This window comes from Electrona antarctica (genome assembly GCF_951216825.1).
Source record: "Electrona antarctica genome assembly, chromosome: 11".
In the NCBI taxonomy this organism is placed as follows: Eukaryota; Metazoa; Chordata; class Actinopteri; order Myctophiformes; family Myctophidae; genus Electrona; species Electrona antarctica.
The window spans coordinates 20,516,467-20,536,083 of NC_136792.1; the positions used below are offsets into that span (position 1 = coordinate 20,516,467).

The 19,617-nt window shown below is 41.7% G+C and overlaps 1 protein-coding gene across 1 annotated transcript in view; it reads left to right on the forward strand.

Annotated features, from left to right (window-relative positions):
* The window catches only part of abhd15a (abhydrolase domain containing 15a), a 374,815-nt gene that overhangs the window by 13,166 nt on the left and 342,032 nt on the right, over positions 1–19,617 (forward strand). Inside the window, exon 3 of the mRNA XM_079514202.1 lies at positions 323–1,579. Within this exon, the coding sequence (XP_079370328.1) occupies positions 323–968 (646 nt within the window). The 3' untranslated portion in view covers positions 969–1,579. The remainder of the gene's footprint in view (positions 1–322; positions 1,580–19,617) is intronic.

The window sequence follows — 19,617 nt, forward strand, 5'->3', positions numbered from 1 at the left end:
TTGATTGCATATACTCAGTAGGTTGAGAAAACAAGTGTGCTGCTATAGCAACAGGTCAATCAATGTAAAACCATTGATCTTTTAGAGACTTCCTGACCCAACTAAGGTCTCCCAAATCAATGTTAACAGGCAATATGAGACTCACAGCACTCTTTGAATTGATTTTGTGTGTGTGTGTGTGTGTGTGTGTGTGTGTGTGTGTGTGTGTGTGTGTGTGTGTGTGTGTGTGTGTGTGTGTGTGTGTGTGTGTGTGTGTGTGTGTGTGTGTGTGTGTGTGTGTGTGTGTGTGTGTGTGTGTGCGTGTGTGTGCGTATGTGTGTAGGTACAGGACAGTGCTGGGTGAGACCATAACGACAGACACACTATTTTCAAGTTGTTCCTTACGAGGCCTGGAGGAAGCACTATTTTGTCAGACTAATCCTAAAGGCGCCGCTCCAGTAGCAACATCGGGGGGCAACAGTACCAACAACAGCAGCTCAAGTGCTTGGGAAGCATATTGGGAACGCAACGAACCCTTAAGGGACGTAGATGAAGTCGCTATTCCCGTTCTGAGCCTTTGCGCTCAGGATGACCCAGTACGCGGCAGCATCCAGTCCACTTTACCACTTGAACTCTTTGAGACCAACCCCCATTTCTTTCTCCTCTTAACAAGTCACGGAGGTCATTGCGGTTTCCCCACCCAGACTGACAGTGCTGCGGTTGGTGCTGTTGGTTTGGCAGGTGGTGTGACTGGGAATCCCGGGACAAGGTGGAGCCACAGTGCTCTGCTGGAATTCTTCCGGGCCACCACAGACTTCTTCGTGGCAGAGGAGAGAGCCAAGCAGCTAGCGGCAAGGAGGAGGGGGTTCGGGGGAAGTGCCGGAGCAAGGGCTTTCCGCCACCGCAGCGTCAGCACATGTAAAAGAGTTCCGGCGTGTTCCCATAACATCCACGCCATTTACAACTGGCAGAGGTCCTATACAAGATAAGTTGTTTGAGTGGACATTCCTGGCCTGTAGAGATGTGGTGCTCCTTTATATTGTCAGATTATTATATTAAATTCTAATGTAACTTACACCCAGGCAAGTAATTGGTCAAATATTAAGTTCAGTTGAAAGGAGGAAAGAGAAAGTGTGTGTATATACTCACTGTTTAAACAAAGGTTATATCCAGTCACTGTAAGCTAGCATCCAGGCATTAAGCTCACTGCTGAGCATAGCTGAGAAAGACTTTGCTTTCGAGTTAAATATGCTCCTATAATTCTTTAAAGACCATGATGTGCTGTATCTTCACTGCCAGTTGTTTATAGGCAGACAACTATTGTGTGACATGCCTATTGCACAGATGTATTGTTATAATGACCACTGCACCATTTTTTGGGATTTTACCTTTTGTCAGTGTTTTATGTTATTGCCTAGGATGGTTGATAAACAATTGAATGTCCTGTGCCTTGTGTACAATGGTAAAAACGAATCCAAGAAAAGAAAAAAATATAGTTTGAATTAAATGTTACATTTTGTCAGGTTCTCTGTGTTTCATGTAGTGGTGTATTCATAGCATCCAGAGTTAATTTTGTGTTCTCTTATTTTATTTGGAAATTGTGGAAACCACCTGTAAAGATTTTACAGGAAAGTCTGTATCTTGGGATCATGACATTTGAATGGGTGGAAATGCTCTGTGGGGTTTCCCCATCTCAGAATTCCAACTGTTCCAGGGTTTTCCCTATAACTTATAAAGAGGTTTGAATGGTTTCACACCGGGATGTTGGATTCAAGGCGGTCAGCGATGTTTAAGAGCCAGCATAAGGCATGTCTTTCAGGAGTCTTAGAAACTGCAGTGACTGAGCTTGATATGCATTTGATATAAGGGTCTATTTGGTTCTAGTTGTACATTGCACTGACAGAGTTACAAACGTGTAAGGGGCCAATAATTTGGTTCCAAACAATCAATAATTTAGCTGAGGATCCCCTGCAATGTCCTCAAGGAGCCCTGGGGGTCCCTGGACCACATGTTGAGAACCACTGACCTGTTAAATCCACTATTTATATGGATTAAGCTGATCTGTGGTACAAAACCTATATCTACAGTATAGTGCATTTAAAATTTCACTGATAATGCTGTCACGCTCTGGTTGTCAACAACAGATTTCTTGTGTTTTTGAACATCAAACTCTTCAATGTGCTAAGAACACTGACTAAACTTCTGAAATAAATGTTTTGCAGACGTACATGAAAGTTGATGAATGTTGCCTTCAAAATAATGAGTTTGTTGTGAAACTCTAAGGATACTGATCAATATCTCATATTGGTTCAGTGGTTCTCAGACGGGATCCCCAAGGGGGTCCTGGCAGGATTTTGGAGGGTCCCCAGATGACAGTGAAGTGAAAATTTAAGGATTTTTAAGACCTTTTTAAACGTAAAAAAAATAAGAGAAAAAAAAGACCATTACTGCATCAAAAGTAATCATCAAAATACTATAAAAACTGGTTAAAACATTGGTAAAATGATTTGCGAGGCGTTGTGAGCTTGTACAACTACAATTCCAAGTGCTTGTCAGGGTGGGTTGTAGGCCTACCCAATTCAAATATTATTTTGGGGGGTCCCCAGTTCGAATATTATGTTGGGGGTGGGGTCACGGCCTGAAAAGATTGAGAACCACTGTCATAGTGTAACATACATGATGTAAAACCACATGCACAGGGACTCTCCTTAAAATAGCTCGGTCCCTAGGGCCATGCCACACTGAGTGTGTATGAATGCTGATTGGATGAGACATCCATTGCATTGCAGTCTGATCACCAACGTGTTTTCCTTTCCCAAACAGTCCCTGACAACACAAAAATATTGATTACGTCTTTTGTTTTTGATCTCATCTCAACCTCTGGATCATTTTGACTGTCAATATCCCCCCCAAAGTATGGCACTTCAAAAGCAAAGACCAGATGTTTTCTAATACTGATCTAACATACAATATCTCATATAGTGTAATATTCTGTACATAATGTACAACCACATGCACAGGGTCTCTCCCTAAAATAGCTCGGTCCCCAGGGCCATGCCACACTGAAGTGGGTATGACTGCTAATTGGATGAGACCTTATCCACTAAGACAGCTGGAGCACCACCCATCTTTCTTACACAAGGTTACGTAATGAACGAACCTGGCATGTGTCAATGACACACTTGGCACACACTTGGGAGAGAAACTGTTTGGAAAACCTTGATGTTATGTGTTGAAGCTGATGATAGCTGGGTTTGTTTTCTGATCTTTTTTCAATGTGCCAACTATACAGTATACTTGTATTGAGGTATCTAAAGCCCAAAACACACCAAAGGGTCGAGACGGGACTAGACGGTTTTAGCGTTCGTCCCAGCGGTGTGATATGTCCTGTTGCTCGTCGACCCAAGTGATTCAAGTGGTTCAATTCAATGGCGAAACCACACCAATGGGTCACCCACCATGCAACTCCTCGCAACTGTTTGGTTGCAAGGACCCATTGGTGTGGTTTGGGCATAAAGAGCACAGAGTAGGTTTCTGTCGGGCTGTATAAACTGTCATCGCGACAATTGTTTGACAGTCTTGTGATAATAGCCCATACCGCCCCCTAAGGTCTTCCACTGCTGGCCTGCTCGCTTTGCCTAAAAAAATGGCAACAAAAAAATACGGGGAAGCAGCGTTTTGCTTCTACGGGCCGACGGCGTGGAACAAACTCCCACTGTACCTTCGACAGGCAGCCTCTGTAGACATTTTTAAAGCGCAGCTCAAGACCCACTTCTACACTCTTGCTTTTAATTGATCTTCTAATTTTTTGTTATTCATGTCCTCACTGCTCTTACTGCTCTTGTTTTTTAATGTTTATGCCTTGCTTTTCTTTTCTTTTTTTTCCTCCATTGCTCTGTAAAGCACTTTGAGCTGCATTTCATGTCATGAAAGGTGCTATACAAATAAAGTTTTATTATTATTATTATTATTATTATTATTATTATTATTATTATTATTATTATTATACATACAATGTGTGATATGTCGTTTTATTATTATTTTACAAGATACTTTTACAAGGTCGCGATCATTAATTTATATAGCTGGGTCTGAATTCGTTAAAATCGTGCACTTGGTGACAAGTTTTTGATTTTTGGTATGGTGGTAGGTATGGTTATAAGGTTTTCAAAAACCATCGCAAACGAGTTGGGAGCGCCCCCTAGTGGTCCGTTTGCAATGAATCTAATATTAAATGGGCCAGTATATGGTTAAAAACCATAATAATGGATCAAATAAAAAATTCAATGGATTCTATTAGTATTGGGTGTGCTAAATAACATACTAAAAATGTAGGAAAAAATAACTTCTGGAAAGGCATCATTTTCAAGATTGCGTCCACAATAGCTGCAAAATGCCTATAAAGCTTGGATTTAATATGTAAAAAATAATAATAATAATTGATAAAATAGATTTTCCAATGGATTCTATTAGTATTGGGTATGCTAAATAACATATAAACATTTTGGGTGAAAATAACTTCTGGAAAGGCATCATTTTCAAGATGGCGTCCACGGTGGCCTCAGTAAGCTTAAAATGCCTATAAACTGGGATTTAATACATACAAAATCATAACAATTATGCACAGTTTTAGATTTTTGGCATGGTGTTAGGTTTTCAAAAACCATCGCAAACGAGTTGGCCTCGCCCCCTAGTGGTCTGTTTGCAATGAATCCAATGTTAACTCTTTGAGCGTTTCAAGGATTTCTATATAGTAGGTAGACTTCTCTATGGCCAGAATGGCGTTTTTGAATGATTTATTGAAATGTTGTGAATGTGTGACAACGAAAGACCTTCAGAGAAAGCTTGACTTGTCTGCTTCCAGGAAAAAAATGAACTGAGTTGATAAAATGTTTAGTTCTTGTGTTGGAAGCCATTTAAAAGAGCCTGCATTTACACTGTTTCTGTTTCTAGGACAACCAAAAAAAGTTATGCCCGGTTGAAGTTTTATTTTCTAAATAACTTTTTTTCTGCTGGGCATACATAGCCATGCAATATCTCATTTTAAAGGGTGAGTTGTCTAGTTCAATTAAAATAAAATAAAAAGTTTCTCACATGTACCACTGTAGATATTTTGCCATCTATAAATAGCATGGTCAGTCATGATCAATCTGACCTATCCAGCTAAAAGTCCCCATAGCTCTGAAATTGGAACATCATATAAACTCAATTCTTTTTTGGGGTAAAATTAGACATTCTAACGCACATTTTGATATATACCATGTTTACATAGTCTTACCAGTACCTTGTCTATTCATGCATGTATCTCAAAAACCTGTTATGAAGAAACACAGTTTTGATAAAAAACACATCCAAGGACATTGTTTTGATATGACTTGGTGCCCATGATATGTATCAAAATATAGACATGAATGTATACTGTATTATAAAAAAGAAATTGAGTTATTACCATCTACCGTTACAGAGTAAATCACAGTTGAAACTTGCTTAGTCATATACAATAAACCTCACAATAGTGAACAAAATAGTCATGACAGGTCTAACTCATTGTAAAAGCGTCTTTTATTTTTTACGACTACTAACATAATAAAATGATAAATATTACAGAAAATAAATAGGCCTACATACAAAACAGTTACTCCTCCCCTAGCTCTGATCCATAGCTCTAAATGCGCATTTAGAGCTATGGATCAGAGCTACTCCTCCCAAATGTCCCCAAACCCAGTCCTTGACGGTGTGTGTGTGTGAGTTAACCTGACTCCGCCATATGGGGCAGCAGAGTGTACACTGTGTTCCCCCCTCCTGCTCCCATCTGGGAACTCTCAGGCAGACTTGATGCCCGGCCACAAAACGGCCTGGCCAATCAGCAGCAGCTTCTAGCAACTTCTAGCAGCAGCTTCTAGCTTCTACTAGCTGCTGCTGATTGGCCAGGCCGTTTTGTGAGCAACTTCGCTTCTAGCTGCTGCTGATTGGCCAGGCCGTTTTGTGGCCGGGCATCAAGTCTGCCTGAGAGTTCCCAGATGGGAGCAGGAGGGGGGAACCCAGTGTACTCTCTGCTGCCCCATCTGGCGGAGTCAGGTTATGTGTGAGTAGGCTAAATAAAAAAAACACCCAAAAACTGCCCCCCCCTGAAATGAATGAATGAATGAATCCGGTTCAGTGTCGGAGAACGCCATCGCAGTCTTGACTCTTCATCCTCCTCCTCCTCCTCCTCATCTGATGCCAGTTCTAAATATATAAAAAGAAATAAACATTTTAGCTGTAGTCAGTGCACGCTACTATTACATGGCGTTTTACCCGGCTGCTGGCGATCAATGATTTTATTGTGCAGTGTCTTTGTGGGCCGAGTCGTGGCATGACAAATACAAATAGATGCTTGTATAAGTAGTATCACGATAAAATAATATGGCAACGTTAGAATGAAACACCAATGAGTGATCGGTGGTAATGTAGCTAGCTGCCCAGGGTATATCCAGCACCATTGCGTCGCAATCATCCAGCAACATTGGTACTGGCTATTGCCCGGGCTTGTGGCCCGGCCAATAGCCAGTACCATTTGTGCAGTGTTTGTTAGCAACTACTACTAGCCAACAGCCAGTGGAATGTGGTGACGTGATGGTGCTGGATATACGCTGGGCAGCTACATTACACGCGATCACTCATTGGTGGTGTCATTCTAACGTCGCCATATTATTTTATCGTGATACTAATTATACAAACATCTATTTGTATGCCACGATGCCACGATTCGGCCCACAAAGACACAGTACAATACATTCATTTGATCAGATGTTTTTGTTAGCTACGTCGATCACCTATAGTACCGACCCTTGTTATATATTCTCCGACTATGCCTGTCACGATGACTAAACCAGTTAGATCTATCCATATATGGTTCTACCACATCTATCTGATATCAGCACTAGGTCGGCTCGGGCCAAATATAGGGATCGTCTTACTAGACATGTCATATTAGGGCATTTTCGAATACAATAAAATTACCTTTTAGCGAAGGCATCAGCCTTGGTGGTAACTCCGGTGGGGAGAAGAAAAAACATTGCACACGTGTAATCCGCGAGGGTGGATGTTGCAGCCCGGCCAACGGTCTGGGACTGGAGAATGCCACTGGACACGGATGGATCATTTTTCAGATTGTTTTTTTTGCGGCGACTGCAAACCTGGCTGAAAAACTCTTCCTCCAGTGCCCACCTCGGAGGAGTCAACCAACCCCCCTGTTCACTGGGGGCTGGGCGTCAGTTTCCAATAGGAAAGCATACACGTGTGTCACGTGACACGGGAATTCTGGGAAATGTAGTTGATATTTATGCTCAATACTCAATACAGAGGTGCGGACCGAATTAATATATTGGTATTAATAAAAAAAGAGAACTACGGAAAATCACGTACAGGGCAGACAGAACTAATGCAAAACTCCACGTGTTTTCCAGTAGTAATCTGTCTAAGGGTTAAATAGGACAGCATTGGATTAATTGCAAACAGACCACTAGGGGGGGCGAGCCCAACTTGTTTGCGATGGTTTTTGAAAACATTATGCCCATACCTAACATCATGCCAAATATCTAAAACTTGTCACCAAGTGCATAATTGTTATGATTTTTTATTTATTAAATCCCAGTTTATAGGCATTTTAAGCTTACTGAGGCCACCGTGGACGCCATCTTGAAAATGATGCCTTTCCAGAAGTTATTTTCACCCAAAATTTGAATATGTTATTTAGCATACCCAATACTAATAGAATCAATTGGAAAATATATTTTATCAATTATTATTTTCTTTTTTTTACATATTAAATCCCAGCTTTATAGGCATTTTGCAGCTATTGTGGACGCAATCTTGAAAATGATGCCTTTCCAGACGTTATTTTTTCCTAATTCTTTATTATGTTATTTAGCACACCCAATACTAATAGAATCCATTGAAAAATCTCTTTTATCAATTATTATGGTTTTTAACCATATACTGGCCCATTTGATATTAGATTCATTGCAAACAGACCACTAGGGGCGAGCCCGACTTGTTTGCGATGGTTTTTGAAAACCTTATACCCATACCTAACATCATGCCAAAAATCTAAAACTTGTCACCAAGAGTATAATTGTTATGATTTTTTATGTATTAAATCCCAGTTTATAGGCATTTTAAGCTCCTGGCAGCCATCGTGGACGCCATCTTGAAAATGATGCCTTTCCAGAAGTTATTTTTTCCTAATTTTTTAGTATGTTATTTAGCACACCCAATACTAATGGAATCCATTGGAAAATCTCTTTTATCAATTATTTTGATTTTTAGCCATATACTGACCCATTTAATATTAGATTCATTGCAAACAGGCCACTAGGGGGCGCTCCCAACTCGTTTGCGATGGTTTTTGAAAACCTTATAACCATACCTACCATCATACCAAAAATCAAAAACTTGTCACCAAGTGCACGATCTTGTTGATTTTGGACGAATTCAGACCAAGCTAATAGTTGAATAGTAGATAGTGTTTATTCATATGCTTTTCCACCCGACTATGATTGACTTCAATGCATTCCATGGAATGTTTGGATCCAGTTTGCCTCCCAGTGCAACAAATCTAACAGAGATTGCGAGACCAAGAAGGTGACATGACATATGGTGATTGGGCTCTGGTCTGACATCTCATACAACAGAAACCAGTGCCTAACAACAGTGATTTGCAGTGATGTCAACCATTACATAACAACAGTGATTTGCGCTGATGTCAACCATTACCTAACAACACTGATTTGCGTACTGTGACATGAGGCATGTCCAGCTTTGGGCACATTTCAACAATTTGCACTGATGTCGGGGATCTCCATATATGGGCATGTGATGTCAGACACAACAGAAACCATTGCCAAACAACACTTAATGTTAATGTTAATAATAGCAAAGACTATTTTTCCTGGATTACAAAGTGTTTTTACTTAATCTATTTTGTATCTGATACCCTGCTTCTACTCCATGCATGATATTGAACATTTTAATAAAATATGGCACTTGTTATCAGCCTCTGTACTCTTCTTGACTAGTCATCTCTTTTGAAATAAAAGTTTGGAGCTCAAGACCTGGTGTGCGAACTTCATCTCCTCTCACTAGTCTTGACTGGCCTCGCTGGATGTAAACATGGTTGGGAAATATTTAGTATCCGTGGTGCCCCTGACTTGAACTGGACTCACTACCCCAAATAAAGAAGTGTGCAATCACTCTACTTCTACTCACCCCCCCCCCCCCTTTCTGTTTGTTGTACTATTGACTTATCTAAAGACTTCTATGAATGTTCTTTTTTTCCTTTAACCACTATAAATTTAGCATCCCTAATCTGCAACTAATCAGTGAAAATAGTAGATTTTTTGGTGCAGATATTTAGTGTAGAGTAGAAACAGGAGGGGGCGTAGTATAGAGCCCTTGGGGGTATGTGCGTGACATCATCATTCAAGTTATGCGGGAACGCCTACTGAGTCGCAAAAACGACTTTCTGGCCTTGACAGCCCATACATCCAAACAGAAAAGTCCTATCTGATTGCATTAAACGACGTTAAACTATTTTACATTCACTTTGCCACTCGATTTGCCCTTCATTTTATGCATGGTAAATGGTGCATTTATATAGCGCCTTTATCCAAGGCGCTTTACAGAGATTGTGCATTACATTCACCCATTCACACACACATTCATAGACCGGCAGCTGAAACCATGCACACCGGGAGCAATTATAGGTTCAGCGTCTTGCTCAAGGACACTTCGACACTAACTCTGGGGGAGCCCGGGTTCGAACTGGCAACCTTACTCTACCCCTGAGCCACCGCCATGCACATACCCTCTATATAACTTCATATAGCATTTTTCAATATATATTTATAATTTTTTTAATGTTTTAATCAATGAAGGGTGCTCCACTGCCGACGTAGCGTTGCATTGCGCTGCGTTCGGTGACGGCATCAAACCTCAAGAATTGCCCCGGTTCATTTTTTGACACCGTCACACCGCCGTCCAAACGGTCCAGTCATGTATAAAATACAAACTATATAAAATATGATTAAATGTAATTGCATTGTTGCGACCATAGATTACTATAAAACAGGTACTGCAAAACCTGTCCGGCGCTCCATCACACCACCATATATGGCCGTCAGTCCATCACGCCTTGTGACACGTCAACGCCACCGTATATGGCCGTCAGTCCATCACACCTCGTGACACGCTCCATATATGGCCGTCTCCATATATGAAGATCATGACACTGACCTCATCAAACCCTGGATAGCCATACATGGAGAAGACATCACCAACATGCCCGAAAAATGTATGCCCGGCCCTACCTGGGCCCTCATAAAACCTTGTACTGCCCCCGCTGCAACCCTTAGATCACCATATATGGAGCTGACCTGTTCTGACATTCCATATGTTGATCTGACCTCATCAAACTCTGTACACTCAAGACACTGCCCCCGCTGCCACCCTTAGATCTCCATATATGGAACTGACCTGTTCTGACATTCCACATGTTGATCTGACCTCATCAAACCCTGTACACTCAAGACACGCTCCGTATATATCCAGTACAGAATTTATTCCATATGTTGATCTGACCCCCCATGACAAAGCGCCAGCGCTCGCCCAGCAGTCTGCCATCACCCAGGCGGATGCATGCACGTGACTCAAACTTATTTTACGGCTTGGTTGAATGCTTGATTCTGATTGGAATCACACACAATGTGATTTCAACTAAACATTGCTCTCAATAACGTTTTTGAAAACATTTGAAGCGAGAAATAGACGATGCAGTAATCGAAGATCCATTCAGTTATATCAACACTTCTTCCTTGTTTTTTTAGGCTGGTGCGCTCCGCAGGACTTGCTCTAACTTTCATTGCTTTCATTACCGTAAGGAAATACCTTGTTTTGCTGTTACTTTTTGGTCAATGTATTAATTTACGATTCATATTATAGCAGGACACAGGGCATATGATTTAAATCATTGGAAACATGTAAACAAAACCACAAAATAACTCAAAATTATCCATCAGTAGCCATGTAATAGTAGCCATGTAATATGTGCGATATAAACAGGTCATCGGTCATTATCGAGTCAAAATCCCTTCAGGATATAAACCCCTTGACTTCGTCTCTCTGTGTTAATAATCATCCTACTGTAGCTAGCTGTCGGGGTTTCATTTCTTGAGTTTAATTTAAAGACTGACCGCCGACCCGTTTCGTGTAGTAGCAGCCATACGTGCTTTTCTGATGTTGGCTATTCATTCACGTCATTCACAACACACAAAAAATCCCAACAATCCTAGCATATTTTTATGTATTAAATAGAAGCAGTAACAAATTGTTGTTTTAATTTATATCTTTATATCTAGCGATGCCTTAGTTTTCGACATAGAAGAAATTGTAAATACAACACTGTAGTGTCATACAAACGTAAATGTACTTTTATTAAAATCACATACAATGTAGATAGGTCTACTTGTCTGTTACCCTTAATAAATTCATAAAAATATTGCTGTCGCGCCGTTTTCCAAACGCCTGCGGTGAAGCAGGTCAACTAGGCAACAATTAACATATATAAAAATGTAGCCTTGTTTTTTGAGTGGTGCAACCACTCCAGAGCTTTGTGTGTCTCTGGCTGGCTGTGTTCCTGGGTGTGTCCGAGCACGAAAATAGCGTTTGGTTGGTTTCCATCACCAAGTGTCATCACCTAACACACACACACACACACACACACACACACACACACACACACACACACACACACACACACACACACCGGGGACCCCCACACGGTAACTCTGTCATTTCTCAACCGTTTCGGATGCGAGGCGGCACCCTGGGCTCGTTCCTGTGGGTGTGGAAGTTTCTGGGAGTGGGGACCCCCCCTCACTTTACACGGGTGTGATTTTTTGTATAAAAATGTAATGTAGAATCAAATCTCAGGAATATCAAATCAGTCAAAACAAAACAATATTTCTTTACAGTTTTTCCATGTACAACCAGAAAACCATTACATTAATTTAAAGCTCTGATGCCAATCGGAGTCATCATGACGGTGATCACCGTAATGACTCCGATTAGCTGATCTGCTGTCAGAGTTAATGAAACGAACACAATTGCAAAACATGATGAAGTTTCCACTCAAGTGAGCTGATTTCAACTGTGAACATGTGCTTTTGACTAGGTTATTATTGGACTGGTCAATATGTCAGCACTCAGCAGACAAATTGGCAGTAATGTCAAAGCAAACAAAATGGTGGGCAGCACAGCACTGATTACTGCCAATGTTCTTTCCTCTCTAAAGGAAAGACATCTCTCTGAGGTCGGACCACCTCTCTCTGTCAGGGCCACTTTGTGCCTCCATGAAAAATCACCCCATGCAACTAGGCCAGTGGTTTTCAACCAGTTGTTCGGGGACCACCAGTGGTCCCACTCCCTGAGAGTGTTACAGTTGCTCCCCAGTTAAATAATAGAGAGATGGTAACCAAATGGACCTTTATTAGGCCTTTAACTCTTGAGAGCGTGAAATGAAACCGTCCATTTTGTTTCATTTTACATTCTCAAGAGTTAAATTATTGTTAAGCTTCTGCAATACTTAATTTACAAGATGTCTGCACAATTATAGAGAATGTAAAATAATTGTTATTTTGATCAACATTTCAATGCAGCATGGAATTGAGGACAAAATATTCTTCCGTCTCGGGTCTGAGAGGCAAAATCTCGTCAATTGGTGGTCCGTGGCTCAATGCCAAATAAATAATGGGCCTTGATATGAAAAGGGTTGAAAACCACTGAACTACAGTAGGCTACTAACACACACACGCACGCACGCACGCACGCACGCACGCACACACACACACACACACACACACACACACACACACACACTTGCTAGTTACCTCTGGTCTCATTTCTATAATCTTTGATCTAAACTGAAATTTACTATAAAAGAGAACTATTCACTCTGATGGGAATTTGTAAAAGAATAACCTGATAACCCCAGTTACCCCACACAGGTGCTGTGATGGTCTGGCTCGATACTAGTCTATTACAGGCAGTTGACAGATTTAGACAGAGCTGGGTTATGATCCATTCTGCTCGGTTATATGTTTGGGTGTTTGAATTTCTCTATAGTACATTACATGGCAAGGCATAATCCACGGGGTAGCCTACTGTGCCTGTCAAATTGTCCTTGGGCCCACAAAATAAAGTGTCCTGCGGCTCTGCCACTAGTGTCCTGTGTCAGCATCCGGTCATTGAAAACGTTCCATTGAGGCCTGATCGAACCAGGAACCCGAGCCAGACAGACAGACAGTGGAGGCTATTGTACAGGCACTATAATACAAAGATTGTCACTTCTGGGCAAATTAATAATTTAAAAACTTTAACTGAAATTGCATTCTTCAATATTTATTTTGAAGAATGCAAGAATTTTGAAAATCATGGCAGAGCTGACAGTGTCTTAGGTATGGTCTTTAGTCAGGACCGCCATCTAGTGGACAGTCTGGGGAAAGGCAGTTAAAAAAAACCCTAGGTCTACTGCAATTTAGGCACAATTTACTTTGCAACACTAGATTTTTTTATATATTTATTAGGTGAGGCCTTGAGAGTCTAGAGTCTAGAGTTGTTGAAATGTCTGATCTGCTTGTATTAAACGACGTTACTCACCAATATTGCAGCTTGTAGGCCTACGTGTAGGGCAGCTTGAATGATCCTCTTTCAATCTGCAATTAAAGCCTTTGTTTCATAAAAATCCACCGTATACATATTATTAGCTACTTTCTGAAGTTCCTCAAAAATAATTCCGCGCAGGTGATTATATTTAATAGGCCTACCCAAAAGTCTCGTCCACTTGCTCACTCATAGCCTACTCGGTCATTGCAGCATGGCGGTGTTACAGTGAAATTGGTGACCTGATATGTGACAATGTGTAGACATCATCACATAACGTCAGCGTCCGAACGTAAATCATTGCAGTTTGTTTATTAGCAGAGCCACGTATTTAAAAACCTCCAACTCCAAGGGCAGGGCGGCAGGCTACATTGTGTGATGTGTGAACTATGTCTCCACAAGATGGTCACATATTTTGGCAGGTCACCACTTTCCCCGTAACACCGGCCAATGCAATGCGAGTGTGAGTGAGGGAGTGGACGAAATTGTGGCTATTGAAGATTGGAAAGTGTTGGAACTTGGTTGGAAGCGCTCGTTTTCATTAACGCGTCGCCTTCTGCCTCCTGCATTATGTGCAATTCGAAACAGGTGGTAAAAAGGTCACAGGGTTGTTCGTTCAGTGGCTTCAAGCACTTCCAAACCCATGTTCCAAACTCACTAAAATAATCACCTGCTGCAAGGCTGCACGGAATTTCTTGACAGAAAGTAGGCCTATAGCTCATACATATCATGTCTATTTTTATGAAACAAACGTTTTGCAGATTGAAACCTAGGATAATTCAAGGTTGCCAACTTCAACTTGCCCTTTACAGCTGCAATGTTGGTAAGTTTATCGTCGTTTAATAGGCTACAATAGGCAGATTGGAAATGGGCTGTCAATGGAGGGTATTGCAACTCTAGATTCAACCCTGCAAATTGCGGCTAACTGCAATTGAGTAAACTTTTCTCAAAAGCATAATCTGACCACTTAGTTAACACAGCAGCATCAGTGCATTCCCAGAGCATGTTTCTAAATATTGTTAAAGCAGTTAAACACATGTGTGCATGTCGATTCCGGCTTTTTGATCAATGGAACCCGAACCAATGTCTAGAGACCCTCTTACTGTAAACCCCATTCCCCCTACCCTGTAGGCCTACTGACTCCAGCAGTGTCCCGGTTTCCTCCTAACAAAACATCACACCTGCCGAACTCTCTAAATGGAATATAAAATGCCCTAATTAAAATATATCTCCATGTAATCAATTATCAAGCATCAACATTTGTTTCTGTTTTTCTTTCTATAGGCTGTAGGGCAGGCCCTACAACTCATGCCTGGCTCCAGGACAGGTCCCCAATAAACACTCAAATCAGTCTTCTGGCCAAACATGAGGCCTCAAACCTGATCACCCCTCCTTATGCACTACCCATAAATGGGCAGTGCTACATTAATATATTTTAATGCAATAAACCGCATAACCAACTAGAAAAAGTGCACCTCGGGGCACAGGTCTCCACCAGGGCAGGTCAGGTTGTGGCCTCCTGGTGGCGCTATAATAGGCCAATGTGAAAAGGGTGCCATTTCTTCATACGCCTTTGATGGCAATTGGATGATTTGAGGCATTTTGTTCCAAAAATGTGTTTTGCAAAAATCAACCTGTTGGTGGCGCTATAACAGGCCAATGTGAAAAGGGTGGGATATATTCCTCAGCCTAGTAAGAAAATGTGTGAAAGATTTCACGTAAATTGCATGCTGCGTTCATGATTTGAGGCTTTTGTTCAAAACGGGGCAAACTGTGAAAGCCAATTATAGCCAATTAGGATGGAATATGAAATATCGGACAGATCCGACTTGAGCACATGACCATAGAAATACTGTGTAACGATTTGTGAGATTTTTGGACAGAATCTGGAGGAGTAATATCCAAAAATGTGTTTTACAAAAGTCGGCCTCCTGGTGGCGCTATAAAAGGCAGATGCGGAAAATGCAGGTCAAAGGTTTGTCCTTGGCCTCTAGGGAGTGTGCATGCAACGTTTCACGCAGATCGGTGCAGTTTTAGGTGAAACATGTGAAAAGCTGCCTCATGGTGGCGCTATAACAGGCCGTTCTGGAAAATGTGGGGCAGAGGTTCATCGTTGGCATCCAGGGAGTGTGTGTGCAAAGTTTGGCATCGACCGGGTTAACGGTGCCGGAGATTAGCTGGTAACAGACGGACGGAAGGACGGACACACACACGGACACACACACACACACACGGACGGAGTGCAAAACATACTCTCTCCCCATGCCTTCGGCCTGGTGGAGACAAAAATACAGTGAAAGCATGTACCATTAACAAAGGAAATACATCCATCAAATGACATCCATCAAGTGCATTTATCATTCAAACTTGTTCAAAGACCATGTCGTTTGTAGCTACTACAATGCATTAAAATGACTTCATCCATTCAAACCGAATGGGTGTGGGAAAGAAGGGCCATGCAGGTCATCAGCAAAGTCAAAGTCCATGGTGTCCACTGGATGCCATCTCTTTTCTGTGCTGTATAGGTATGAGTCGATGGCCAACAGGAACAGAAAAGGTGACAAAAACAAGCAGCCTTGCCTCATTTTATTTGTTATGAGAAGGCCAAGACAGTGTGGATGTCAGGCAGACCATCTGGAAACTGCTGGGAAGATCACCCAACATCAGGAGCTCCTGTGAAGGGATGACCTGCAGGGTACAGGCTCAGCAACTGACCAATTAATAGGCCACATACTTTTCTCGTGCGGACAGGAGTGAGGAGTGTGTGTGTGTGTGTGTGTGTGTGTGTGTGTGTGTGTGTGTGTGTGTGTGTGTGTGTGTGTGTGTGTGTGTGTGTGTGTGTGTGTGTGTGTGTGTAAATTGTGTGTTATTTTTTGTGTTAATTCGTTTTAGCTAGCCCAATTTCCGTCTACTCACTCTGTGTCTCGTGGGCGGGCTATGGACAGTTCCGAAATCTGTGCCTACCAATGGCATCATCGATGGGGATTCCAAGCTAAAAGAAACTACAGCTTCTTGTTTGAAAGTTTACATCTTATTTGAAATGACCAAACCTGCCTATAGTAATGATGATAATGATGATGTCAGGTTTCTGAATTGTCTAAAGCCCTCCCCTGAGACACTTATTGAGTAGGCCTTCTTATAATGAGTAGTGATGTTGAAAATGGGTTAAGTAAAAAAAGAAAAGAAAAAAAAGCTTTTCCCACCACTGACCTACTTGCCATTCATCTCATCCAATCATGCATTTGACGTTGTCATGGAGACCTCATCCAACAACCTGGCAACCACTAGGGGGCAGCAGCAACATGTTTTCTCTCTGGAATGTTCCCAAGACGTGACTGACAGACAGAATGACGCAGCTATCTCTGTTTTTGGCTCGGACACTGCCCTTATATTTAGAACCTCGTTTAAGTTAAAGTTAGGGCTCAGCACATGTTGAATAAATTTAGCAGTCAGTTTAAATAGATACTTGCCAAGTCACAGAAATATACATTTAGCCCAGCCCACTTGTTTCCATACATACTCATCCTCACTCCCCCTTTCTTTCCTTCACCTCCCCCTCACAATCATTCTTGCCCCTCGTCATCACTCCCACATCCTCTTCATCACCCCCTTCACCCTTACCTAGCTGTCCCCACATCATCGCCTCTTCATCCACACCCCCAACCCCCTTCTTCATCCCCTCATTCCCTTTCCCCTTTCCCCTTCCTCCCTAACCCCTCTTCCCTCCTCCTCTCTTCATTTCCATCCATTCATAACCAATTCCCTATCCTAACAGGTTCATCTCCTTTTTTTCCAAATAAACATGTTAAACGATGTTTGATTTGAAGGCGTGGTCTGTAGTGAAGTTAAAGTTAGGGCTCAGCATCTATTTAAACAGCAGGCAGTTTAAATAGATACGGCAGCCAACAGGCTTCTTTTGTTTAAAGTGGGAAATTTGGTATATATATTTTTTTTATTGGCCTAAAATATTGTCTATATAGGCCTATATACAATCATGTCGCTATTGAGCAATCTTTTTATAGGGGCATATACTTTTTATAGGACCATGCCTTTAACAACTTATAAAGCAAGATTTTCAAAAATTCATTATGCTTTAAAGATGGAGTGCCGAGATTATGCCGGACTATTTCCAAGTCACAGAAATATACATTTGGCCTAGCCCACTTGTTTCCATACTAGGCTACAGATTTATGTGCAGAGTTTAAATTGGGATTTGGGCTGTGTTGTATGTTAATTGATAGCCAAATGTAGGCCTATTTTGCCCCCTGTTCTCCCCTTTCCAGGCTTTTTCTTACTTTTTCACGACATGCTGCATGGTTATAAAGCCTTTCCAACCAGGCCACTGCTTTAACTCTTTCAAACCTCTGTGTAAGCAGATTCCTATTCCAAAAGCACTTACTTGGGGAAACAAATGTAATGTGAATGTGTTCATTGTTCATTCGTCATAATGCTGATGCTCCAGTGGCATTTAACATACTGTAGCGTACCATTTATTTTATTCCTGCAGGCCTCATTTATGCCTGCAGGCAAATCTCACTAGATAAAAACGCATTTGATTTTGACCGGCGGACATAGTCTGTCTGTCGTGCTACTTCCGCCACCCAACACCACATTGACATTGTATCAGGCTTAACCTCTTGAACATCACATTAGTCAAAAATAGTTGTGGGTTTGTAGATTGGCTATTTAAGAAAAGAAAAACATATTTAGTGTCGATGGAAAAAGCGGTTGCAAGCAGTTGCAACTCAAGTCTCTACTAAGAATAGAGGGTTTAAGTGGTTAAGCATCAGTACAGTATATACAGTATCATGTCTCAGTTTGTGCACACAATGGAAACTCTGCAGGATGTGGGCGTGTACAGTCCGGGTATGAGGCGTGTACAGTCCGGGTATGACTACCATTAGCCTGAACCGTATAGCCTACTATATCGGCTTTAACACAGTGACAGGACAAAAGAGAATAAGTCTGACTTGATCAACTGGTTAACCACTTAATTAAACCCTCTATTCTCAGTGAAACGGACATGAGCTGTCGGCTGTTGTCTCATTCTGCACCGAATCTCTTCGGCAGTTTAGCAGATCTACAACCTGTCGCGTTGTGGCGAATTGTGAACATATAGATCGACTATTTCTGGCGAATGTTATGGCCCGGAATAGGGGCTGTTGCCCGTTGGGGTTCAAGTGTCATCTGATAGCATACTTATTATTAGCTAACATTTCTCACACTACAGTAAGGGCCACTCTGGAGTGTGTGTGTGTGTGTGTGTGTGTGTGTGTGTGTGTGTGTGTGTGTGTGTGTGTGTGTGTGTGTGTGTGTGTGTGTGTGTGTGTGTGTGTGTGTGTGTGTGTGTGTGTGTGTGTGTGTGTGTGTGTGTTTCACCCAAAACCTGTGCCCGTGTAACTCGGACAGCATTCGACCATTCTGTCTCAAATTTGGCCTATGTCTCATATGACCCGAGGCGTGCAGAGCCAAATAGCAATTCGGACAGAGCTTTGACCACAAACCACAAATATCTGTGTTTGCCGGACTGCAGGTCTGAGAAAGAGGCAGGAATTCAACATGTGTTTGGGAGATTTCCCTGATTGGCCAAACCAAACCGTCGGCCTCACAGTTTTGACGCGATGCTCCTCAAAAAATGAGACAAATCTCTTATGAGGTCTTTGGAACAAAGTATTTTCACGTAGGATCAAGTTAGGGGTCCTTGGCATGAAAGTATTTGAGAACCACTGCTGCAATATGGCATTCAAATGTGGGGTTCAACAGATGATGCGTTAAGAATTTTTTATTCTTTCCGGGCCAGATTTTGGCCTGCCGGAGATATTAACGTAAAACAACAATTGGGTTGCACAATGCACTTCAGCATAATCTATAATCATTTTACATCACAGTGTACTTTTGCTTATCTGACTCAGAGCTGCAATTCTAACAAATATTGATTTG